Source organism: Heterodontus francisci, chromosome 11 (assembly GCF_036365525.1).
Source record: "Heterodontus francisci isolate sHetFra1 chromosome 11, sHetFra1.hap1, whole genome shotgun sequence".
Lineage (NCBI taxonomy): Eukaryota > Metazoa > Chordata > Chondrichthyes > Heterodontiformes > Heterodontidae > Heterodontus > Heterodontus francisci.
This window is the reverse complement of record NC_090381.1, coordinates 74,548,280-74,574,670: the sequence shown is the minus strand read 5'-3', so window position 1 is coordinate 74,574,670 and position 26,391 is coordinate 74,548,280. Positions and strand designations below refer to the sequence as shown.

The 26,391-nt window shown below is 43.7% G+C and overlaps 1 protein-coding gene across 3 annotated transcripts in view; it reads left to right on the top strand.

Moving 5' to 3' along the window:
• LOC137375306 (major facilitator superfamily domain-containing protein 8-like) overlaps positions 1–26,391 on the top strand; it is a 108,268-nt gene that overhangs the window by 76,249 nt on the left and 5,628 nt on the right. For all 3 annotated transcript variants that reach the window (XM_068042268.1, XM_068042267.1, XM_068042266.1), the window contains 5 exons: positions 90–163; positions 1,339–1,422; positions 7,975–8,104; positions 8,923–9,045; positions 21,361–21,491. In XM_068042268.1, coding sequence (XP_067898369.1) covers positions 90–163; positions 1,339–1,422; positions 7,975–8,104; positions 8,923–9,045; positions 21,361–21,491 — 542 coding nt within the window. The remainder of the gene's footprint in view (positions 1–89; positions 164–1,338; positions 1,423–7,974; positions 8,105–8,922; positions 9,046–21,360; positions 21,492–26,391) is intronic.

Genomic DNA, 26,391 nt, shown 5'->3' with positions numbered 1-26,391 from the left:
TGAAATTATGCCCAGAGGGTGAAAATGAAAATGTACCCCTTTTATTATTTTAAATGCTATATTTAATCAGTGTTTTTTTTTCATTTCAGAGTACCTACGAGAGGAAGTGGTGGTTGTCCTTACTGCACAATTCATTACGCTCTTCAACCAGACTGCTTTAGAGGTATGCAACGCTCGAGTAGATTTAACAAGATTGTTCATTTTGAATTGGATGCAAACTATTTGTTCCATAGGTTTAAGGTGACATTTGTCATTTAAAGCTGTACTTAGCAGTTTAAGGGTTGCTCTGCACGTTCCTGGGTTGGCTGCTTTAGTAAAGTAGACATAGCTCAATGACTGATAGGAGAGCTGTTGTGGAAGTGACATTTAATTCACTACACTTGTATATATCAGCTACTTGTGATCTATCATTTTTACTTTTTCTTTAGAAATTATCGATTTTTAATTCCATACAGCAAATCAGTGTGTGAGTGGATGATGAATTTTTTATTTTAAACAGTTCCTAGTGAGTTTTGTTGCTACTGATGCTACATTTTAAAGGAGATTTTCTTCTGGAATTTGGGAAGGGCAGTGTGTACTTTTGATTGAAAATACTTGCTCTGTCCCAAAAGTCATTTTAAGCATCCTATATGCATTGTATAAGTAAAATGTAGTTTGGTTCTGGGAAAATCATGCACTTGGTGCGTATATGAAAATTTTATCACCACATGGATTCGCAGTACTGCAGGGTTAGAACAGCACAAGAATCATATAAAGCCCCATTATGACAATTAAACTATGTTCTCTGCTCCTCATGGTGCTGTGGTAACCAATATGAAATTAATATTTTCTTGGAAGCACAAGGCCAGTCTTACCTTGCTCAAAGGATGAAAGAAATCATACCTTTTTTTGTTTGACTATCACCACCTACCCCCCTCCCCCCAACCACTCCAATTTAAACTGTGATTTGATATTGCTTTATCACTCCAGTTAGACTGTTGCTGTTTACTTTTTTCATGGTGTAGTGTTTCGCTTTGCTGTGCTTTTGTGTCAGCAATAGCCCTCAGTGCAATTAGTGACTACCATTGTGTGATGACGTCGATACTGAATGGCTAATGATTCACTGCAAAGCTATCCAAAACACTTTTAATGTAATTACTGCAGTAATTATGTATATTATTACTAGCCTATTATATAAATCTTATCTGTAGAATTGAAGCAACATGCTTCTAATTTCTATACACAATTATTTGAATTTTTTCTGTTCAGTTGGTTGAAGTTTTACCAATGTTGGTCTCACATTTTGAAATAAAACATGTTGAATGTATTTAAGCTTAATATGTTGAATTTTCATTTCAGACAATGGTCACTCCTATTACACAAAAATATTTCAACTTTGGAGAATTGGAGAACAGTTTAATGTACTGTATATGTGGTGTAGAGGTAAGTAACAATTGCAATTTCAAGTCATGATGAAGTTCTGTGGATTTAACCTCTGACAATCAGTCATCTGTAGCTAATCCAATAGAGTAGATTTGTTTTCTTTTATTCGTTCAGGGGATGTGGGCATCGCTGGCTAGGTCAGCATTTATTGCCCATCCCACATTGCCCTTGAGAAGTTGGCGGTGAGCTGCAGTCGTTTGAGTGCAGGTACACCAACTGTTAGGAAGGGAGTTCTAGGATTTTGACCCAGCAACAATGAAGGAATGGCATTATAGTTCCAAGTCAGGTTGGTGTATGATTTGGAGGGGAACTTGGCGGTGGTGGTGTTCCCACGCATTTGCTGCCCTTGTCCTTCTAGGTGTTGGAGGTTGCAGGTTTGGAAGGTGCTGTTGAAGGAGCCTTGATGAGTTGATGCAGTTCATCTTGTATATGGCACACACTGCTGCCACTGTGTGTTTGGTGGTGGATGGGTTGCCAATCAAGCGGGCTGCTTTGTCCTGAATGCTGTCCAGCTTTTTGAGTGTTGTTGGATCTGCATTCATCCAGACAAGTGGAGAGTATTCCATCACACTTCTGACTTGTGCCTTGTATATGGTGGACAGGCACTGGGGAGAGAGGAGGTGAGTTACTTGCCACAGAATTCCCAGCCTCTGACCTGCTCTTGTAGCCACAGCATTTATGTGACTAGTCCAGTTCAGTTTCTGGTTAATGGCGACCCCCAGGGAATAACTCTAAATAGCTGGGTAAGTAACTAAAGTAAAGAGAAAGGTCTACAGTTCTTTTTTTAATATAGTAGGTGTGTTTTTTTTAGGGAATCAAGGTTCCTAGTGTAAATAATGTAATTTTTGGGTATTTTAAGGGAGTCAAAACAAAGAGTGACAGCACAGAAAAACCGTAATTTCATTGGTTGGTAAGTAATTGCTAATTTGAATTACCTATTCTAAATTGATTTCAGATTAAAGGTGAATAGGAGAAATATTTTACAGATTAAAAACTAAAGACCAGTCGGAAATTAAAAAAAAAAATTAAAATCTAATTAAATAAAATAGAGATGCAGGACCAGGTGACGTGTTGTACCTGCATGATGTGGGAGCTGGTGGACCTCATGGTGGTTCCTAGTGACCACATCTGTAGCAAGTGTTGGCTGCTCGAGGAACTCCGGCTCAGAGTGGATGAGCTGGAGTCTGAGCTTTGGACACTGCGACACATCAGGGAGATGGACAATGTGTTTAAGGAGACAGTCACACCCCTTAGATTAACTACCTTGAATTCGGCCAGTGGTCAGGGACAGGAGGGTGTGACTATGAGTGAGGCAGGTAGAGGGATCCAGGAGGTAGTGTTGCGGGAGCCTCAGCCCTTGTCCTTGTCCAACAGGTTTGAGATTCTTGCTCCCTGCGTGGACGAGAGCAAGGTCTGTAGGGAGGATGAACAAACTGACCATAGCAACGTTGTACAGGGAGCCATTCAAGTGGGTTGAGAAAAGAGAAATGTAGTCGTGATCAGGGATAGTATAGTTAGGGGCATAGACACTGTTCTCTGTGGGCAGAATCGAGAGTCCCGAAGGCTGTGTTGCCTACTTGGTGCCAGGGTTCAGGATATCTCATCTGGGCTGCAGAGGAACTTGGAGTAGGAGGAGAAAGATTCAGTTGTCGTGGTCCACTTAGGTACCAACAATATAGGCAGAACAAGGATAGAGATTCTGCTGAGGGAATATGAGCAGCTAGGGGCTAAATTTAAAAAGCAGAACCAAAAAGGTGGTAATCTCCTGGATTACTACCTGAGCCACGAGCAAATTGGCACAGGTCAATAAGATTAAAGAGGTAAATGTGTGGTTCAAAGATTGGTGTGGGAGAAATGGGTTCGAATTCATGGGACATTGACACCAGTACTGGGGAAGGAGGAAGCTATTCCGATGGGACAGGCTCCACCTGAATCATGCTGGGACCAGAGTCCTGGTGAAATTGCATAAATAGGGCTGTCGATAGGGCTTTAAACTAAATAGTGGGGGGGAGGGTTCAGTTGCATGGAAAATTAGGAAGTCATAGTTAAAGGAGAAGGTAAGAGTGCAGGTTCGTGATGAGGCTGATTGTTACCAGAAAATAAAAGGTAGGGACAGAATGGGCGTACGTACAATTGCAGCAAGGAATCGGACAAGAGTAGGGAAATTTGATAATAGAACAAACGTAAAAGCTTTGTATCTGAATGCACGAAGCATTCAGAATAAAATTAATGAATAAACAGCGCAACTAGAGACAAATAGGTATGATTTAGTGGCGATTACTGAGACGTGGTTGCAGGGAAACCAGGTTTGGGAATTGAATATCCAAGTGTACTCAGTATTTTGGAAGGATAGGCAGGAAGGAAAAGGAGGTGGTGTAGCTTTGTTAGTAAAGGAAGAGATCAGTGCTGTAGTGAGAAGTGATATAGGCACTGGAGATCAAAACGTGGAATCAGTCTGGGTAGAAATAAGAAATAGCAAGGGAAAGAAGTCCCTGGTGGAGGTAATCTATAGCTCCCCAAACAGTAGTTCCGCAGTGGGGCACAGTATAAACCAGGAGATACTGGGGGCTTGTAAGAAAGATACAGCAATAATCACGGGTGATTTTAATATGCATATAGACTGGATTAATCAAATTGGCAAGGATAGCAATATGTTGTGTAGCCAACCAGGGAGCAGGCTATTCTAGATTTGGTATTCTGTAATGAGGTGGGATTAATTAATGATCTCATAGTTAAGGATCCTTTAGGGAAGAGTGATCATAGCATGCTAGAATTTCAAATTCAGTTTGAGGGCGAAAAACTGGAGTCCGACACTAGCGTTTTGGAGTTTACCAAAGTAATTACAGAGGCATGAGGACAGATATGGCCCTAACGGATTGGGTAGGAAGACTAAAAGGTAGGACAGTTGATGAGCAGTGGCAAATGTTTAAGGAGATATTCAATTCCTTCCAACTAAAATATATTCCAGAGCGGAAGAAAGATTGTAAGAGGGGGGAAAACATCCATGGCTAAGCAAGGAAGTTAAGGATAACATAAGACAAAAACTAAGGCATATCATATTGCAAAGGCCAGTGGCAGGCTGGAAGATTGGGAAACTTTTAAAGATCAACAAAGGGTTACCAAAAAAATAATAAAAAGAGCAAAGGTAAATTATGAAAGAAAACTAGTGCAAAATATAAAAATGGATAGCAAAAGCTTCTATAAGTATATAAAAGGTAAGAGAGTAGCTAAAGTGAATGTTGGTCCCTTGGAAGATATGACTGGGGAGTTAATAATGGGGAGCGCAGAAATGGCGGAGACACTAAATCAGTACTTTGCCTCAGTTCTCACGGTGGAGGACACTAGTACCATCCCAATACTAACCGGTAATGCAGATGTTATGGAAAGGGAGGAACTTCGAACAATTATCATCACTAGGGAAAAAATACTGAGCAAACTATTGGGATCGAAGGCTGACAAGTCCCCAGGGCCTGATGGCCTACATCCTAGGGTCTTAAAGGAAGTGGCAGCAGAGATAGTGGATCCATTGGTTATAATATTCAAAAATTCCCTGGATGCGGGAAAGGTTCCAGTGGATTGAAAAAAAGTTAATATAACGCCCTTATTCAAAAAGGGAGAAAGGCAGAAAGTAGTAAACTATAGACCCGTTAGTTTAACATCTGTCATTGGGAAATTGTTAGAATACATTATTAAGGAAGTAATAACAGGACATTTAGAAAGTCAAAACGCCATCCATCAGAGTCAGCATGGTTTTATGAAGGGTAAGTCGTGTTTGACTAATTTGCTGGAGTTCTTTGAAGATGTAACAAGTAAAGTGGATAATGAGGATTCTGTAGATGTAGTATATCTGGACTTCCAGAAGGCATTTGATAAGGTACCACACAAAAGGTTAATACACAAGGTAAGATCACATGGGGTTAGGGGAAATTTATTAGCTTGGATAGAGGATTGGCTAACCAACAGAAAACAGAGAGTCGGGATAAATGGGTCCTTTTCTGGTTGGCAGGATGTAACTAGTGGGGTGCCACAGGGTTCGGTCCTCTGGGCCCCAATTATTTACAATCTTTATAAATGACTTGGATGCAGGGATAGAAGGTACTATAGCCAAATTTGCAGATGACACTAAAATAGGTGAGATAGTAAGTTGCAATTAGGAAATTTACAAATGGATATGGATAGGTTAGGTGAAAGGGCCAAAATTTGGCAGATGGAGTTTAACGTGGTTAAGTGTGAGGTTATCCATTTTGGATATTCGGAAGAATAGAAAGGCAAATCGTTATCTAAATGGAGAGAAACTTCAGAATGCTTTGGTGCAGAGGGATCTGGGTGTCTTCGTGCATGAATCGCAGAAAACTAGTATGCTGGTGTAGCAGGTAATAAGGAAGGCAAATGGAATTTTGGCATTTATTGCTAAAGGAATAGAGTATAAAAGTAGGGAAGTGTTGCTGCAACTGTACAAGGCATTAGTGAGATTTCACCTGGAGTACTGCGTACAGTTTTGGTCCCCTTACTTGAGGAGGGATGTAGTTGCACTGAAGGCAGTTCAGAGGAGGTTCACCAGATTGATTCCAGAGATGAGGGGTTTGCCTTATGAAGAGAGATTGAGCAGTTTAGGCCTTTACTCTCTAGAGGTTAGAAGAATGAGAGGAGATCTAATTGAGGTATATAAGATGATTAAGGGCGTTGACAAAGTAGACATGGAGAGGATGTTTCCTCTGGTGGGGAAATCTAGAACAAGAGGTCATAGTTTTAGGATAAGGGGTAGCAGATTTAAAACAGATGAGGAGAAATTACTTCTCTCAAAGGGTTGTAAGTCTGTGGAATTCACTAGCCCAGAGTGAGGTGGATGCCGGGACATTGAATAAATCTAAGGAGGAGATAGACAGATTTTTAATTATTCATGGGTTGAAAGGTTATGGAGAAAGGGCAGGAAAGTGGTGTTGAGGCCGAGATGAGATCAGCCATGATGGTATTGAATGGCGGAGCAGGCTCGAGGGACTGAATTGCCTACTCCTGCTCTTAGTTCTTATGTTCTTATGTTGATAGTGAGGAATTCAGTGATGGTAATGTCATTGAATGTCAAGGGGAGATGGTTGGATTCTCTCTTGTTTGAGATGGTCATTGCCCGGCACTTGTGTGGCGCAAATGTTACTTGTCACTTATCAGCCCAAGCCTGGATGTTGTCCAAATCTTGCTGCAAATAACATGGGCTGCTTTAGTATCTGAGGAGTGGTGGATGGTGCTGAATATTGTGCAATCATCGAATATCCCCATTTCTGACCTTATGATGGAGGGAAGGTCATTGATGAAGCAGCTGAAGATGGTTGGGCCTAGGACACTACCCTGAGCAACTCCCGCAGTGATGTCCTGGGACTGAAATGATTGACCTCCAACAACCACAACTATCTTCCTTTGTGCTACTTATGCCTCTAACCAGCAGAGAGTTTTCCCCTGATTCCCATTGATTCCAGTTTTGCTAGGGCTCCTTGATACCATACTCTGTCAAATGCTACCTTGATATCAAGGTGACCTGGCTGTAAAGAGAAGTGAAATTATTCCTTGGAAAAGATGGTATTATACTATGAAACTACACTCTGTCAAATAGAACACTTGTTAAACCTACCTGGAACTGATGTAAATATGTAGGCAATGTAGATGCTACCACCCTAGCTTCTTAAATCACTGGGTGCACTTTAAATGCAGTCTTGGATGCCATGATTGAGAGATTTATTTGACTCCATGATGTACACCATGCAGTCTTGTACACAAGAACTCAAAGACAGAAATACTTGTAATAAGAAACAATACTATCATTTTTCTATCTTAAAAAAAAAATCATCCATTAATTTGAATTAAGCAACATAGATAACACAGCAAAATGGCACTGTAGTGTTTAAAAATATTTGGTTTATATGATCTTTGAATTTTTTAAAAATTCTTTCATGGGATGTGGGCGTCGCTGGCCAGGCCAGCATTTATTGCCCATCCCTAATTGCCCTTGAGAAGGTGGTGGTGAGCTGCCTTCTTGAACCGCTGCAGTCCATGTGGAGTAGGTACACCCACAGTGCTGTTAGGAAGGGAGTTCCAGGATTTTGACCCAGTGACCGTGAAGGAATGGCGATCGACAGGACTGGGTTTGCTGTTGTCGTTTCCGGTGCCTAGGACGATGCCGGGTGGTCCGTCCGGTTTTATTCCTTTTTATTGACTTCGTAGCGGTTAGATACAACTGAGTGGCTTGCTCGGCCATTTCAGAGGGCGTGTAAGAGTCAACTGCATTAAGCAACTTTGAATTAAAATTAGACAATTCAATAAAGTTATTGGTAGTGGCAGTAACAGATGTTACAAACTTTGAGAATCATATCTGAATATGGGCTACATTCCCATTATTGTGTACTCATTGTTTGGAATTCCAGAAGATGACCTAATGATGGGAGAAAAGGAAACAAAATTACAATCTAAATAGATATTGTCTATTTGTGGCAATTAAAATTAGACTATATTAGCACTTCAGAATTCTTTTCGTTGTGAAGATTTTAATTTTCTGTTTTATAGGTAATAGTTGGATTCTTTGTTGTGAGGTGGCTAAGCACTAAGTTTGCAGATCGAGTAATCCTGGCAGTGGGTCTTATCATATGCAACATTTCTTGTATTTGGTGTTTAATATTCCTGGCAAACCCAAAAGGTAACCATTCTATTGCATTTGTGTCTTTTTTTTATTACTTGACCTTCGTTAGGTTTTCTAGAATAAAACATTTCTTGTACAAAGTATAATTTCTGGTAGAGAAAGAAGTAATTTCTCTAAGATGCCCATTGAGTCTTCCAAGTAGGTTAAAAATTTAATTCTTGGGTAATTGACATTTAGAAACTACAGTATTTACATATCAATTAATTTTGCATAGCCCTTACAATTGAAGTGAACTCAAACAAGATGAAATGAGTGCTTCTGTTCTACGTGATTCGATCAGGTAGGTCGCAGAATAAGCCTTAATAATGTATCTGATGATTTTGCATGTATCATTATATAAATTAATGAAAAATGTCTAACCATTTTTGTCTAATTGTTTTGATTTAAAACATTCCTGATGAGTGCATATAGGTGCTAATTTTCAGTGTAACTGCCGTGGAACATAGTTGGTAAGCTTCACAATTATGACTATTTAAAGGTACATGTCCCCTGATGTGACTGGCGAGGCATTGCTCCAGATTTCCATTGCCCTGTAGCTCTCATGAGTGCCTCTATTATTCAAATGAATCCATCCCTCGGAATAGGAGCAGGGTCATCAGGACAATGATCCCTGCATGCTGCACTTCTGGCGGCACAGCTCCCAGACCGATATTTTTGCTCATGCATCCACAACTCCAGCTTCTCACCTACTGTTTACAATGTACTCCAAACACCAATAAATAGTAAAGTTTGTGTCCAATTATCCATGAATGTCCATTTATTTCAGTAGTTCCTGTTTTTAACAGTGTGATTCTCTTGTCTTTTTTTCTTTGCAGGGAGTTTTGCCATTTTGCTATCAGAGTTTGTGGTAGGTGTGTTTCTCCAAATTCTGGGGTTGCCATTTGTTGCCGTTTCTCAAGTATCTTTGTTTTCAAAAGTTACAGCAGAGAAAACACAAGGTCAGTTGGGTGTGGTTTCTTTCCCCACCCCCACTTTTTTGATAAAAGTATTTCTATTGGAAGTGGGTTTTAATGTGTCCCATCTACGATGCAGCTTTACATAGAATTTTTAGCATAACTAATTTGCTCTAGCATGCAGGACGAGGAATTGTTATGCATTTTACATAATTTTTATTAAGCAGTTATTTCCAAAATCCTTTTTAACACTGTTGTTTAAGGCACGTATTTGAAGGATTGCAATGCAAACAATATAATTTGAAATTGTAAACTGCACAGTCGTTTTACTAATTAGACCAAGGAAAGCCATACCTGACAAAGAAGATCATCAGGAGCAGGGCTGTTCGCTGATGATTCCAAACTGATCATCTACATTCCCAACTTCTCCAACAATGCAGTAGCCCATGCCAGTTGACAGCAGGGCCTGGCCTGATATGGCAAGTAACATTTGTGGCACCTAAGTGATAAGTTATGAGCGTCTTGAATGAGAGAGAGAGCCCAGTGACACCCCATAACCTTCAATGGTATCACCATCATTGAGTCCCCCACCATATACATCATGGTGATACCCATTTACCAGAAGCTTAACCAGCCATATCAAAACCATGGCTGTAAATGTGGAGTAGAAGCTGGGTACTCTGTGACAAGTGACTCACTGCTGACCCCTCAAAGCCTATCTTAATATCTACAGAGCTCAAGTCAGGAGGATTGTGATTGAAAACTCTTTACTTGCTTGGTTGGGTACAGCTGCAGCAACTTTAATGAAATTCAACGCCATCCAGGGTAGAGTAATTCACTTGGCACCCACATTACCAAACTCAATATCCATCCCTCCATCACTAGCATATTGTGGCTGCAACATGGTTAATCTACAGGATACTTTGCAGCAACTCACCAAGGCTACATCAACAGCCACTCCTTTTCCTGCAACCTCTGAGCAAGAAGAGCAGCAGTGCCATGGAATCACCATCACCTTCAAATTGCATGTTATCCTAAGTTAGAAGTATCTTGCCATTTCTACGTCATTGCTCGGTCAATACCCTAGAACTCCTACCTAGCATCACCACAAAGACTGCAGAATTTCAAGGAAAGGCCCATTATCATATCGGATCAACTTGGGATAAGCGATAAATTCAACTTTCCAAGATTACCCGCATCCTGAGAACAAATTTAAAAAAATTACACTAGAATTTTACCTGACTTAAGTTAGAGAAATGGAGTAAGTTGCCTGTACGACTTGCAAAACCAGGAAGTGGTTGAGTTCAGGCTTTGAATGTCCACACATTTTGTTTGAAACATCGGCTTTAACTGCAATTGGAAAATTGTTTTCTCAGCTATGCAAGTAACAAAGGATCCTGGAAGTTGTCTTCCAGCAGTTTCAGGCAGGGAAGCCTTTTGCTTCACATTCTTCTGTCACGGAGCCCTTGCAGTGCAGTTCAGTATCAGTATTGTGCATATGTGTCGTTGTAAAGAGGTGGAACAAAAGCAGGAGGAAGAGGAAATGATGAGACACACAGGGTAAGATTACACCAGAATCTACTCAGAGGCTTGGAAAAGGTCTGTTTCAGGAAGCAGTGGTTCAGTAAGAGTGTGGAAGAAACTCCTGTACCTCGTTACAAACCGACCTCCAAGCATTCTTGCAAACACAAAAAAACAAGCAGATTAACTTGAGATTAAAGTTCATGTGTAAGATCTCACATTGCAGATATGCTATTATAAATATCTGGAAGAAACACACAACACTACCTCTGGATTGCTACTGTAAACTGAAACTTTATTATTGACTCCCTCAAGTGGTACACTATGCATGCCAGACCAAACATGTACAGTGGCCTCAAATGAACAATACACGGCATCCCTCCCCTTCTTGGTAAATGGGAGTCTCGATGGTTTGCTTACATTGTTCTGTTTGGACATTACTTCAGTCTGTAAGATAGTCACTTAAGTATGGTGGACATTTCCGCTTACGAGTAGGATATTGACACATAACATCAGGTGTTGCCTCATTTAACTCGAGCTTTATCTGGATCAGGTGCAACAAAGAACAAAGAACAGTACAGCACAGGAACAGGCCATTCGGCCCTCCAACCCTGCGCCGATCTTGATGCCTGCCTAAACTGAAACCTTCTGCACTTCCAGGGTCCGTATCCCTCTATTCCCATCCTATTCATGTATTTGTCAAGATGCCTCTTAAACGTCGCTATCGTACCTGCTTCCACCACCTCCCCCGGCAGCAAGTTTCAGGCACTCACCACCCTCTGTGTAAAGAATTTGCCTCGCACATCCCCTCTAAACTTTGCCCCTCTCACCTTAAACCTATGTCCCCTAGTAACTGACTCTTCCACCCTGGGAAAAAGCTTCTGACTATCCACTCTGTCCATGCCACTTATAACTTTGTAAACCTCTATCATGTCGCCCCTTCACCTCCGTCGTTCCAGTGAAAACAATGAGTTTATCCAACCTCTCCTCATAGCTAGTGCCCTCCAGACCAGGCAACATCCTGGTAAACCTCTTCTGCACCCTCTCCAAAACCTCCACGTCCTTCTGGTGGTGTGGCGACCAGAATTGCATGCAATATTCTAAGTGTGGCCTAACTAAAGTTCTGTACAGCTGCAGCATGACTTGCCAATTTTTATACTCTATGCCCCGACCGATGAAGGCAAGCATGCCGTATGCCTTCTTGACTACCTTATCCACCTGCGTTGCCACTTTGTGATCTGTGGACCTGTACGCCCAGATCTCTCTGCCTGTCATTACTCCTAAGGGTTCTGCCATTTACTGTATGCTTCCCACCTGCATTAGACCTTCCAAAATGCATTACCTCACATTTGTCCGGATTAAACTCCATCTGCCATTTCTCCGCCCAAGTCTCCAACCGATCTGTATCCTCTGACAATCCTCATCACTGTCCGCAACTCCACAAACCTTTGTGTCATCCGCAAACTTACTAATCAGACCAGCTACATTTTCCTCCAAATCATTTATATATACTACAAACAGCAAAGGTCCCAGCACTGATCCCTGCGGAACACCACTAGTCACATCCCTCCATTCAGAAAAGCACCCTTCCACTGCTACCCTCTGTCTTCTATGACCGAGCCAGTTCTGTATCCATCTTGCCAGCTCCCCTCTGATCCCGTGTGACTTCACCTTTTGTATCAGTCTGCCATGCGGGACCTTGTCAAAGGCTTTACTGAAGTCCATATAGATAACATCCACTGCCCTTCCTTCATCAATCATCTTCGTCACTTCCTCAAAAAACTCAATCAAATTAGTGAGACACGACCTCCCCTTCACAAAACCATGCTGCCTCTCGCTAATAAGTCCATTTATTTCCAAATGGGAGTAAATCCTGTCCCGAAGAATCCTCTCTAATAATTTCCCTACCACTGACGTAAGGCTCACTGGCCTATAATTTCCTGGATCATCCTTGCTCCCCTTCTTAAACAAAGGAACAACATTGGCTATTCTCCAGTCCTCTGGGACCTCACCTGTAGCCAATGAGGGTGCAAAGATTTCTGTCAAGGCCCCAGCAATTTCTTCCCTTGCCTCCTTCAGTATTCTGGGGTAGATCCCATCAGGCCCTGGGGACTTATCTACCTTAATGCTTTGCAAGACACCCAACACCACCTCCTTTTTGACAATGAGATGACTGAGACTATCTACACTCCCTTCCTTAGGCTCATCATCCACCAAGTCCTTCTCCTTGGTGAATACTGATGCAAAGTACTCATTTAGTACCTCGCCCATTTCCTCTGGCTCCACACATAGATTCCCTTCTCTTTCCTTGAGTGGGCCTACCCTTTCCCTGGTTACCCTCTTGCTCTTTATATACATATAAAAAACCTTGGGATTTTCCCTAATGCTGTTTGCCAATGACTTCTCATAACCCCTTTTAGCCCTCCTGACTCCTTGATTAAGTTCCTTCCTGCTGTCTTTATATTCCTCAAGGGATTCGTCTGTTCCTAGCCTTCCAGCCCTTACGAATGTTTCCTTTTTCTTTTTGACGAGGCTCACAATATCCCGCGTTATCCAAGGTTCCCGAAACTTGCCAAACTTATCCTTCTTCCTCACAGGAACATGCTGGTCCTGGATTCTAATCAACTGACGTTTGAAAGACTCCCACATGTCAGATGTTGATTTACCCTCAAACAGCCGCCCACAATCTAAATTCTTCAGTTCCTGCCTAATATTGTTATAATTGGCCTTTCCCCAATTTAGCACCTTCACCCGAAGACTATTCTTATCCTTATCCCCAAGTACCTTAAAACTTATGGAATTATGGTCACTGTTCCCGAAATGCTCCCCGACTGAAACTTCGACCACCTGGCTGGGCTCATTCCCCAATACCAGGTCCAGGACGGCCCCATCCCTAGTTGGACTATCTACGTATTGTTTCAAGAAGCCCTCCTGGATGCTCCTTACAAATTCTGCCCCATCCAAGCCCCTAGCACTAAGTGAGTCCCAGACAATATAGGGGAAGTTAAAATCACCCACCACCACAACCCTGTTACCTTTACATCTTTCCAAAATCTGTCGACATATCTGCTCCTCTACCTCCCGCTGGCTGTTGGGAGGCCTGTAGTAAACCCCCAACATCGTGACTGCACCCTTCCTATTCCTGAGCTCCACACCTGTAGATGGTGTTGCAACACTTTGAAGAATGGCATGTTTCATGTGATGATTTGTGAACCACATTTCGCAGTGGTCAGTGATCATTTTGTGTTGTTCATAACAAATGGCTGGATGTCCTAGGGGGTTGTTTGCTTTCCAACATAACCATCACGTTTTAAAAGCACTTTGTCACCTGACTTTAGCAGTGTAGTAGTGTAGTTCTTAATTTTATGGTTGCTTTGTGTTTGCTTTCATGCAATCTTTCTTGTTATATTGTTTGGTTTGTTGACCGCATAGCGACACAGATTCTGATCTTGTTCTTGCTGTTGGGTTTCCTGCCAACTTGTCTGGGTGAGACCTAAGGGATGGGTTCATCCTTAACATTCTCAGTGATGTCAAGGTCAAGCAAGCACCTTTTCTGTCTGCTTTCTGACATGGAACAGTATTTCTCTACGTTGACACACAACTGGACGCACCTTGGGATTAAATTTTAATTTTAATTCAGCAGTTGGATTCCCCTGCCTGCACCAGTTCTAAGTCAGCCTCTGGGTGCTCGCTGAGGCCACTCACCTGCCCTTCAGTTAGCCAATAACCATGAAGCGGTCAGCTTACAGTTCAAGAATGTTTTTGGTACGCGTAGGAACTGCATACATGACTGCAGTCATGTGCAGACCTGTTGCTGTGTGGAAACTGATGAGTGTGTCACTTCTAGATGTGACATAGAATACAGCATTCATTCTAGTGTCTTTGAATGTGACTGGCATTTCAAAATTCCCAAGAACTGTCAGTGCTTTGTTAGTGTTGTAGGGGAAGATTTTTGTATTCCCTGGTTTGCAAAGGATGGGGCAGTCCTGAAGTTTGTTGAATGTTTTATCTCCCATGATATTGACATATGGTCCTGTATCTGAGATCATCCACTTTAGAGCAACCAATGGGTCACTGTCATATATGACTAGTTGCTGTGCCCGGAAGAGAACATAAAAGTATAATTACAGTTTTCTATCTTTATATTGGCTACATTATCTTACCCTTTTGGTAGTATTGGTCTTAACAGTTGATTTTGCTGATGAGCGGCAAATGTGAGCAAAATGGTTGAGTTTGTCTCAAACTTTACACTGCTTGTTAACAGGGCATACTGTCTGGTGCAGATACGTACCACCACAGTGGAAGTATTGTTTGAATAAGTCATGATCCTGTTTGCGAGCTTGCTGTTGCTTTGCAGGTCTGACACCGGAGCGGTGAACACTGCTCCCAAGAGTTGAGCTTTAAGTTTGGCCGTTGGTGTTGGCAATCTCAACCTCAGAAGCTCTGGACTCTGAAAGGGATAGTGATCTTGTTAACTCCAGCATCTCTGACGGCTTTCCATCTTTCTCGAGTGCTTTTCTACCTATTTGACTAGAGAGCTAGTCGGACAGAGCTGTTCATTATTCTGCTGTTAACACTCTTTTTCTGTGTGTGTGTCTCCTTTTTGTCTTTTACTATGGCAATTACTACTCCCTTTCCCTTTTGTTCCATGACATCCTTGTCTTTTAATCTCTCCTGCCCTCTGCTCTATCACAGACCTGCCCTTTTGTCCTTCTCCCCCTCCCGCCTTTCACTTGCTCAAATACTATTACATTTCTAACCTTTGTCAGTTCTGATGGAAGGTCACAGACCTGAAAAGTTAACCGTTTCTCTCTCCACAAATGCTGCTATACCTGCTGTGTATTTCCAGCCCTTTGTTTTTATTTCAATTATTTGTGTTTTGATTTCCCATTCGACATGTATGATGTCATCAAAGTCACATTTGATTACCAGTTGTCTCAATCATGTGCAATATTGATCACTTGTCTCATTTGCTCCTTGCTTGGTTTGTTGGAAAATAATTGTTGCGTATATTGCATTGTCTTGGGTGTGAAATAAGTTGTTAGTGCATTTTTTGCTGAGTCCTGGTCGTCTTGTATTGGCATAAGTGTGTCAAAAATATTTTCCAATTCTTCACCTCTATAGTGGAGAAATAAGGCCTTTTTTTCTCATCGTTTAATACAAAGCCCACTATTGCACCCTTGAATCGTCGTAGGCACTTCTGCCAACGTGGGAACACAGATGAGGGCTCGGAGTGCACGTCAAAATTTAATCGGTTGGGCATAGCCATAGGCATCTTGATTGTCAGTGCAGCGATAGTGCGTGATTGTGCTTCCGGAATGCTATCCTGGATACTCAATCACACAGACGTTGTCAAGAGTAATAATGGCAGGTGGAAGAAATAAATACACATTTCGTGGGTGCTACAATCCTGCAATAAATTCTTCTTTTAAGGTTTAGACAGACCAAACTACCCTTGCATTGGTGTGAGACAAAAATGGCTGTACTGTATTAGCTGCACAAAAATACAAGGCTTGCTGTGCACAAACCCCAACACTGTCCATATTTGACCATCTGCATTACATGGAGTTCATGACTGAAAGTGCAAAGTTATACCTAGCTATAAAGTAAATGTACATCCCATTCTCATTGCCTTTGTAAGATCTCACGTTGTAGATCCATTGTAAATATCTGAAAGAAACACACAGCACGACCTTCTGGATTGTTGCTGTAAACTGCAACTTTATTATCGACTATACCAAGCATGTACGGTGGCCTCAAATGAACAATACACTACATATTCAATGAACAATACACTGATATGTCAGTAGTTTTATTGTCTGTAAACGTTGGATATTTACAGCAAATGCACCTTATTACCGCTGTGCCTGCCCTTGTCCTGTCAACTGTTCTTAAACCTGTCGTAGTGCTGCAACAAGATGACACCTGAGATCCTCTGAAATTTGAAGCTGCAGGCCCAGGAGACAGCAACAGACTTGCAGGGCTGTATTTTTCCACTATCAGATTTCACTTTAACTTTTTCTCTTGCTTTCTGCTGACTCCTCTGCTTCTTCTTTGGCCTCTTGTCTCGAGAGACAATGGGTAAGCGCCTAGGGGTGGTCAGTGGTTTGTGGAGCAGCACCTGGAGTGGCTATAAAGGCCAATTCGAGAGTGACTGACTCTTCCACAGGTGCTGCAGATAAAATTGGTTGTTGGGGCTGTTACACAGTTGGTTCTCTCCTTGCGCTTCTGTCTTTTTTCCTGCCAACTGCTAAGTCTCTTCGACTCACCACTCTTTAGCCTCGCCTTTATAGCTGTCCGCAAGCTCTGGCGATCACCGGCAACTGACTCCCACGACTTGTGGTCAATGTCACAGGACTTCACGTCGCGTTTGCAGACGTCTTTAAAGCGGAGACATGGACGGCCGGTGGGTCTGATACCAGTGACTAGCTTGCAATGCGTCCTTGGGGATCCTGCCATCTTCCATGCGGCTCACATGGCCAAGCCATCTCAAGCGCTGCTGGCTCAGTAGGGTGTATATCCTGGGGATGTTGGCCGCCTCGAGGACTTCTGCGTTGGAGATACGGTCCTGCCACCAGATGCCAAGGATTTTCCGGAGACAGTGAAGATGGAATGAGATGTCGCTCTTGGCTGACATGCGTTGTCCAGGCCTCGCTGCCGTAGAGCAAGGTACTGAGGACACAGGCTTGAAACACTTGGACTTTTGTGTTCCGTGTCAGTGCGCCATTTTCCCACACCCTCTTGGCCAGTCTAGACATAGCAGCAGACGCCTTTCCCATGCGCTTGTTGATTTCTGCATCAAGAGACAGGTTACTGGTGATAGTTGAGCCTAGGTAGGTGAACTCTTGAACCAAGCCGATATTAATGGATGGAGCATTTCTGACGTCCTGTCCCGTGATGTTCGTTTTCTTGAGGCTGATGGTTCGGCCATATTCATTGCAGGCAACCGCAATCCTGTCGATGAGTCTCTGCAGGCACTTTTCTGCGTGGGATATTAATGCAGCATTGTCAGCAAAGAGGAGTTCCCTGGTGAGGACCTTCTGTACTTTGGTCTTTGCTCTAAGACTGGCAAGGTTGAACAACCTGCCATCTGATTTTGTGTGGAGGAAAATTCCTTCTTCTGAAGACTTGAATGCATGTGAGAGCAGCAGGGAGAAAAAGATCCCAAACAGTTTAGGTGCGAGAACACAGCCCTGTTACATGCCACTCAGGATAGGAAAGGGATCTGATGAGGCACCGTTATGCTGAATTGTGCCTTTCATATTGTCATGGAATGAGGTGATGATACTTATTAGCTTTGGTGGACATCCGATCTTTGCTAGTAGTCTGAAGAGACCACGTCTGTTGACTAGGTCAAAGGCTTTGGTGAGATCTGTGAAAGCAACGTAGAGGGGCATCTGTTCGTGGCATTTCTTCTGTAGCTGGTGAAGGGAGAACAGCATGTCAATGATGGATTGCTCTGCTCAAAACCGCACTGTGCTTCAGGATAGACACACTCAGCCAGCTTCTGGAGTCTGTTTAAAACGACTCAAGCGAAGACTTTCCCCACTATGCTGAGCAGCGAGATTCCACGGTAGTTGCAGTCACCGTGGTCACCCTTGTTCTTATAGAGGGTGATGATATTGGCATCGCGCATGTCCTGTGGTACTGCTCCCTCATCCCAGTACAGGCAAAGCAGTTCATGGAATGCTGAGTATAGCAGACTTGGCACTCTTGATTATTTCAGGGGTCGTGCAGTCCTTTCCAGGGACTTTTCCACTGGCTAGAGAATCAATGGCATCAATGAGTTCCGATTTTGTTGGCTGTTCGTCCAGCTCATCCATGACTTGCAGAGACTGGGCTGCATTGAGGGCAGTATCAGTGGCAACATTTTCCCTGGAGTACAGTTCTAGGTAGTGCTCCACCCAGTGGTCTATTTGCTTGCATTGGTCAGTGATTGTTTCCCCTGATTTAGACTTGAGGGGGGCGATCATCTTGATGGTTGGCCCAAAAGCTCTCTTAATGCCATCATACATTCCTCTGATGTTTCCGGTGTTGGAGGGCAGCTGAATACGACTGCATTGGTGTTGCCAGTAGTCATTTGCACCACGCATGGCTGTTCTTTATGCAGCGCTTCTGGCACTGCGCTTAGCGGCTATGACAGGTTCCAGCTCTTCAAAGTGAGATTGAAACCTGCATTCTGCTTCTTACGTTCCGAAGAAGGGTCACTGACCCGAAACGTTAACTCTGCTTCTCTTTCCACAGATGCTGCCAGACCTGCTGAGTGGTTCTTGTTTTTATTTCAGATTTCCAGCATCCGCAGTATTTTGCTTTTATTCTGCTTCTCACGTTTGCCAAAGGTGGTTGTTGCTGAGTCATTGATGGCGTCTCTGATGTGGGTCCACTTGGTGTCTGCATCCCCTGCAGGAGTGTTTTGAAGGGTTTTTTCAAGTGAATTTAGAAATTTATATAACAGCTGTGGATAAGAAATTCTGTTTGTGTTGATGCGCGGGCGGCTGTTCTGCTTGGTGTGTTGGAGCTTCTTTGGTCTGAGTCTAACTTTGCTGCACACCAGGGAGTGGTCGGTGTCGCAGTCAGCACTGGAAGCTGCGTGTGATTTGGACACTGTTTATAGAGGCTCGCCTTGTGACGATGAGTTCCAGCTGGTGCCAACGACGTGATCTTTGGTGTCTCCATGAAACCTGGTGACAGGGTTTAGTATGAAAGAACAAGTTGGTGATGCAGAGGTTGTGATAGGTGCACAACTCCAGCAGACTCTGTCCATTCTCATTCATCCTTCCAATGCCATAGCGCCCAATGCAGGAGGGCCATGCATCATGGTCGGCCCCAACCCTGGCGTTAAAGACCTTCAGCAGGAACAAATGTTCAGTATTCGGAATGCTACTAATGATATTCTGGAATTCTTCGTAGAACTGGTGTTTAACTTCAGGTGGGGAGCAGAGTATTGGAACATAGATGCTGAGTAGGTGTACTGGACCAGAGGCGGTGAGCAGTTGGATGAATAGTATGCGTTCCAAGCCATTTGAAGGTTGCTCTATCATGTTGAGCAAAGAGTTTCTGATGGCGAAGCCCACTCCATGCTGTTTTGGTTTTTCAGGATCCCAACCCTGCCAGTAGAAGGTGTAGTTTTGCTCTTAGAGATCTGCTCGCAGGGAGGCGTGTCTCCTGAAGTGCTGCAATGTCCACCTTGAGTCTACTGAGCTTGTTGTTAATGATGGCGGCCTTCCAAGAGTCGTTGATTTGTGTAAGGTCTTCTGACAGGCCAGGGCACATAGTTTTGACGTTCCAGCTTGCAAAACAAAGGGCTGGAACCTTCTTTCCTTTTTTTTTGGTGCGGTGTTGCAGTTCACTTTTCGGGCAATGACCCTGAGCTCCAAGCACCCAGTGAAGCAGGTGGACTGTGGCGGAACAGAACCTTTCTGACCGGGGGCTGCCCAGTTTGAGGCGGGCGGTAGCTGTCCAGTGAGATGCGATGACCTCTCCCACTGACTAAGGCAACTTGTGGCACCCAATCTCTACGCCAATTGAGCTGGACATATAACCCGTAACTGCTGCCTTCCGTGTTGTTTTGGTCGCTGTGAGGCGACTATGGAGTGACCTCTCCATGGCGCATGCTTGGGAGGAATGGGTGGAGGTTGTGAGTTGCCCAAGCGTCAAAACCCCCCTCTCGGCCTTCCTAGTGGGGTCCAAAGGAGTGCACAGCACAATGTTTGGCTGCAGGAACTGCCGGAAATATGCCAAAGGTGACACGCCTTCGGGGTTCTGCTCTGGATTTTCTGTTAGGGTTTACTCCCTTGGCCTTGGTCTCTCCCGAGACGTCCACAAGGCAGTGGGGTTGTTAGCTCCTATCGCTGAGCAGGGGCCCTAACAAGTAAACTGTGCGATTTCGTGGAGGGAGAGGGGAGGTGGGAAGGGAGTGCGAGGAGGAAGGGGGTGGTGGGGGGTGGGGGTGTCAGTGCTATGGTAGCCGCAATGTGGAGTTTCTTCTCCCGGGATCCGATCAAGGATTTTCCGTACGAGACCAGAAGGGGGACCCGAGGCCTTGCTGGGCCTTTGGCATGTGCCACAAGGGTTATGAATGAAGGAGTACCATATGTGTTAAGAAACTGGAAGGAAGGGCCAGGGGAAAATGTATGGCCCTCCTTGGTGAGATTATTAAACTTCCCACAATATCAGATTTCAAGGAGCTGCCGTAGCAACTTTCCTACACAAAGCATGTACTTAACTCTGGCACCCAACCCAAACATGTTCCTGGTTTCTGTTACAAGGACATAAAGGTTCAATTCCCTAATTCGCCTCTTGTTCTTTTTTCCAAATTTGTCTGCTTGTTCCAGTGCTGCTATTGTCTGTTTTTAAGGAGTAGTGGATTTTATATTTCCTCCTCAAGATATTTTCAGTCACAATTCTCTTTGTGGCAGAGTTGAGGCCAAACTCTCAGCCCGTGTTTCTCCCCCCACCCCCCACCACCTAGCCCCTCCCACCCCAATATATCTCGAGTTGGAGGCTGCAATTGCATAGCCCACATGCTTCTGTCAATATAAATTTACAGCCTAAAGTATTCTGTAGGGCCCATAGCCTTTAACGACACTAACCTTTTGCAGCACTACTTTTAGTGTAGTTTGTGTGTGAAGTTTGGCTGAAAAAGGTTTGTCAATTAATTATAAGTAGACCATGCTTTATGATATTTTAAACACCGGTTTCGACTCGTAATTTTAATATTTCTAACATTAAGCAAAGATCAATGAAGTGAGAATATGCAGACTTTCTCTGAAATGTATGGTTTGCATTACTTCTATATATGGATGTCTAGCTCTGAAGTGCTTCCTTTTCCTTTTACAGGATTCAGTCAAGGATTTCGTCGTTCAATTGGAGGAATTGCCACAATATTGGGTCCCATGTGGGCAGGAGGATTAATTAATAACCTTTACATAATGTTAGGAGTCATGATGGGTCTTCTGACACTTCTGACTGTAAGTAAAATGGAATTAATATATCTCAAATAAATATTACTTTGCAGTTTCTAGCACTTGGTGTAATTTGTGGCTTGTAAGTTGGAAATAGTCTGTCAAGTCGTACATTCTGCAGTTTCCTTAGATTGACTATTTCATCATTCTTGATAGTTATACAAACAATAATGGACAGGAAAAGTCCCTCTGGTCCATCCAGTCAGTCTCTTTCAACTCCAATCTCTTGTGCATCATAATATATAGACTCTGCATCCCGCTCCAAAGCCGTTGTATAGTCAGGCAACATGACTGAAGTATCGGAGCCAAACGTAATCCTGCCCCCTCTCAATTGAACTGAGCTAAATGGATAGCTGCTGGGAGCTTGAAGCCCTGGCTGATGATTTTGTAACCTCTTCCTTCAGTCCAGAGTAATGAGGCTAATTTTTGAATCCCTACTGCACCCTCAATACAAAATAAAAGAACTTGCGACCTTCCTGGTCCATTATAGATCAGCTTCTTTCCCCACCCATTGGAGAATCCTGTGGATGCATTTCTATCCATAATACAAATTGATAATTTTAAAAGGACCTGTGTTATTTTGTCAGAGGATAAATAAACTATTTCCTTCGCATGCATCATTGTCAACTTTTCTGTTTATTATAAAAGATTGAAGGGTGTGTAAGCTAACTCTCCAACGTCTGGGGATTTGTGCTAAAATTGGGAGAGCTGTCCCACAGACTAGTCAAGCAATAGCTTGACATAATCATATACTCAATCATATTTTCCAGCCAAAGTCTCAGACTCCTCCATCAACTATTCCTGGGTATGTCCTGTCCCACTGGCAGAACAGACCCACCAAAGGTGGTGGTACAGTGGTACACAGTTGGGAGGGAGTCATACATGGGTAAGGAAACCATCTACACCTCCATTCTCCCAACCAGGACTGCCTGAGAGTTTTCCACTTCTTCCTTGAACAGAGGCCCAACAAGTCCCCATCCACCGCCATCCCCTTTTTTACTTGGCTGAACTTGTTCTCACACTGAACAACATCTTTTGATTCCACTCACCTTTCTCCAAATAAAAGATGCAGTCATGGGAATGCATATGGGTCCTGGTTAGACCTAAAAGTCTTTTAAACTATGCCTGCCTTTTCGTCAGATATGTGGAACCTTCTTCTTTGTTCCATTCCTACTCAGGTCCCCTCCACCCTCTATTTTTCTGGCACATTGATGACTGTATAGGTGCCGTTTCCTGCTCTTACCCTGAACTGGAAGCTTTTTATCAACTTTGCTTCCAATTTCTATCCTTCCCTTGCCTTCATATGGTCCATCTCTGACTTTTCCCTTCCTCAAATTCTCAGCCTATCTCCAGATAAGCCCACAGACTTCCACAACTACCTTGACTACACTTCCTCCCACCCAGTTTATGGTAAGAACTCTATTCCATTCTCGCAGTTTCTCCGTTTCCATTGCATCTGTTCTGTCGATGCTGCCTTCTATACCAGTGCTTCTAATATGTCTTTTTTTTTTCTCAACGAAGGATTCCCTTCCACCGTGGTTGACAGGCCTATTGACTGTTTGTTCCATTTCCCGCACTACTTCTGCTCTTATCCCTCCCAGAGCCACGATAGGGTTCTCCTTCCAACCGACTAGCCTCCACATTCAAAGATCGTCCTCCAGCACTTCCAGTGTGGTGCCACCGTGACACACATCTTCCTCTTCCTTCCGCTTTCAGCATTCTGGAGGGACCCTTTCCTCCGTGGCACTCTGTTCCACTCTTAAATCACCCCAAATGCCCCCACCCTTTCCCATGGCACCTTGCCATACAAACACGGGTTGCAATGTCTGTCCCTTTTACGTCCTCCCTTCTCACTCCTTCCAGGTGAAACAGCGATTTACTTGTATTTTCAATTTTAATATATTTGTTGCCTTACATTCGGGAGACCAAATGTAGATTGCGTGACCACTTAGCGGAACATCTGTACCGCCCGCAAGTATGATACCAAGCTTCTGGTCACCTGTCGTTTTAATTTTCTGCTCCACTGTGTTCTGACCCCACTGTCCTTGGCCTCCTACACTGTTTCAGTGAAGCTCAGTGTAAGCTCAAGCAACTGCACCTCATCTTGCAATTAGGCACTTTAGAGCCTTCTGGATCCAAGATTGTGCTCAACAATTTCATATCAAAACCTATTCCTTCATTTTTTTCAGACGGCAGCTATTGGTTCTGCTATTCACATTTACTCCTCGTCTAGATCAATTTTTTTTTTTACTTTTCTGATTATTATCTTCTTTTGCCTTGCACCATAGTTCCCTTTGTCATTTAACTAATCCTGCCTTCCATGCTATCACAGACCTTCCTTTTTGTTCTTTTCTCCTCCCTCTTCCCCCACCTCCCCATTCCCTTTTCCTACCTCTGTACTTAAAACTTATTGCATCTCTAAATTTTTCCAGTTCTGGTGAATGGTCATCAACATGAAACATTAATTTTGTTTCTGTCTCCACAGATGCTTTCTGACCTGCTGAGTTCAGCATTTTCTGTTTTTATTTAAGAGCATGGAAACCTCCTAATTACCACTTCCCTCAACTAATGAATTGGTACTCCAAGGACACAAAATGTGCTCTGATCAGGGGTCTTCATGTCCATCACCAAGAATGGCTCAGTAGCACCACTACTGACCAAGATGGATAAATCCTGACGGACATAGCTGCCAGGCTGGGCCTGTTGCAGGTGGTGAGCAAACCAACACGAGAAAAACCTGCTTGACCTCGTCCTCCCCAATCTACTTGTCGCAGATGCATCTGTCCATGACACCATTGGCAACAGTGATCACCGCATAGTCCTTGTAGAGACAAAATCCCCTCTTTGTACTGAGAACATCCTCCATCGTGTTGCATAGCACTACAACTATGTTAAATGGCATAGACTCAGAACAGATCTAGCAGCTCAAAACTGGACATACATGAGGCGCTGTGAAATATCAGTAGTAGCAGAGTGTATTACACCACCATCTGCAACCTCATGGCCTGGCATATCTCTCATATTACCATCAAGCCAGGGGACCAATCCTGGTTGAATGAGGAGTGTGGAAGAGTATGCCAGGAGCAGCACCATGTTTACCTAAAAAATGAGATGCCAACCTGTTGTAGCTACAGCACAGGACGACATGCATGCTAAGCCATAGAAGCAGCATGCTATAGACTGAGCTAAATAATCCCACATCCAGTGGATGACATCAAAGCTCTGCAGTCCTGATGCATCCAGTTGTGAATGGTAGTAGACAATTAAACAACTAATGGGAGGAGGAGGCTCTGGGAACATCCCCATCATCAATGATTGCAGAGCCCAGCACGTGAGTTCAGAAGGCAAGGCTGAAGCGCTTGCAACCATCGTCAGCCAGAAATGCCAAGTGGATGATCCATCTCGGCCTTCTCCTGAGGTGCCCACCATCACACAGCCATTCAGTTCAACTCCATCTGATATCCAGCCGCAACAACATCCTGGCTGTAGAGCTGAAGACTTTTCTTTCGATGTAGCCACACCTCTAGCCAAGCTGTTCCAGTATAGTGACAACACTGGCATCTACCTGACAAAGCGGAAATTTGCCCAGTATCCTGTCCACGAAAAAGATAAATCCAATCTGGCCAGTTGCCACCTCATCAGTCTACTCTCAACCATCAGCAAAATGATGGAAGGTGTTGTCGACAAGTGGCACTTAATCACCAATAACCTACTCATGGCTCCTCAATTTGAGTTCCACCAGGACTTAGATTAGATTAGATTAGAGATACAGCACTGAAACAGGCCCTTCAGCCCACCGAGTCTGTGCCGAACATCAACCACCCATTTATACTAATCCTACACTAATCCCATATTCCTACCAAACATCCCCACCTGTCCCTATATTCCCCTACCACCTACCTATACTAGTGACAATTTATAATGGCCAATTTACCTATCAACCTGCAAGTCTTTTGGCTTGTGGGAGGAAACCGGAGCACCCAGAGAAAACCCACGCAGACACAGGGAGAACTTGCAAACTCCACACAGGCAGTACCCGGAATTGAACCCGGGTCCCTGGAGCTGTGAGGCTGCGGTGCTAACCACTGCGCCACTGTGCCGCCCAGCTCCAGACATCATTACAGCCTTGGTCCAAATGTGGACAAAAGAGCTGATTTCCAGAGGTGAGATGAGAGTGACTGCCTTTTTGCAGCAAGGTAGCATTTGACAGTGTGGTATCAAGGAGCCCCTGTAAAATTGAAGTTAGTGGGTACCAGCAGGAAAACTCTCCATTGCTGGAGTTGTACCTAGCACAAAGGAAGATGGTTGTGGTTGTTGGAGATCAATCGTCTCTGTCCCAGGACGTCACTGTAGGAGTTCCTCAGAGTAGTATCCTAGACCCAACCATCTTCAGCTGCTTCACCAATGATCTTCCCTCCAACATAAGGTGAGAAGTGTGGATGTTCACTCATGATTGCACAGTGCTCTGTTCCATTCACAACTTCTCATAATGAAGCAGTCCATGCTTGCATGCAGGAAGATCTGGACAATATTCAGGCTTGGGCTGATAAGTGGCAAGTAACAATTCATGCCACACAAGTGCCAGACAATGACCATCTTCAGCAAGAAAGTCTTGACACTCAATAGCATAACCATTGTCAAATACTCTAGGATCAACATCCTGGATGGGGTTGGAGGGCTGATGGGGAGGTCACCATTAAACAGAAACTTAACTGCCTACAAGAGCAGGTCAGAGACTGGATATTCTGTGGTAAGTGACTCCCTTCCTGACTCCTCAAAGCATGTCTACCATCTATGAGACACAACTCAGGCGTTTGATGCACCATTTGTCCATTTGCCTGGATGGGTGCAGCCCCAACACCATCCAGGACAAAGCACCCTGTTAGATTGGCACTCTGTTCACCAC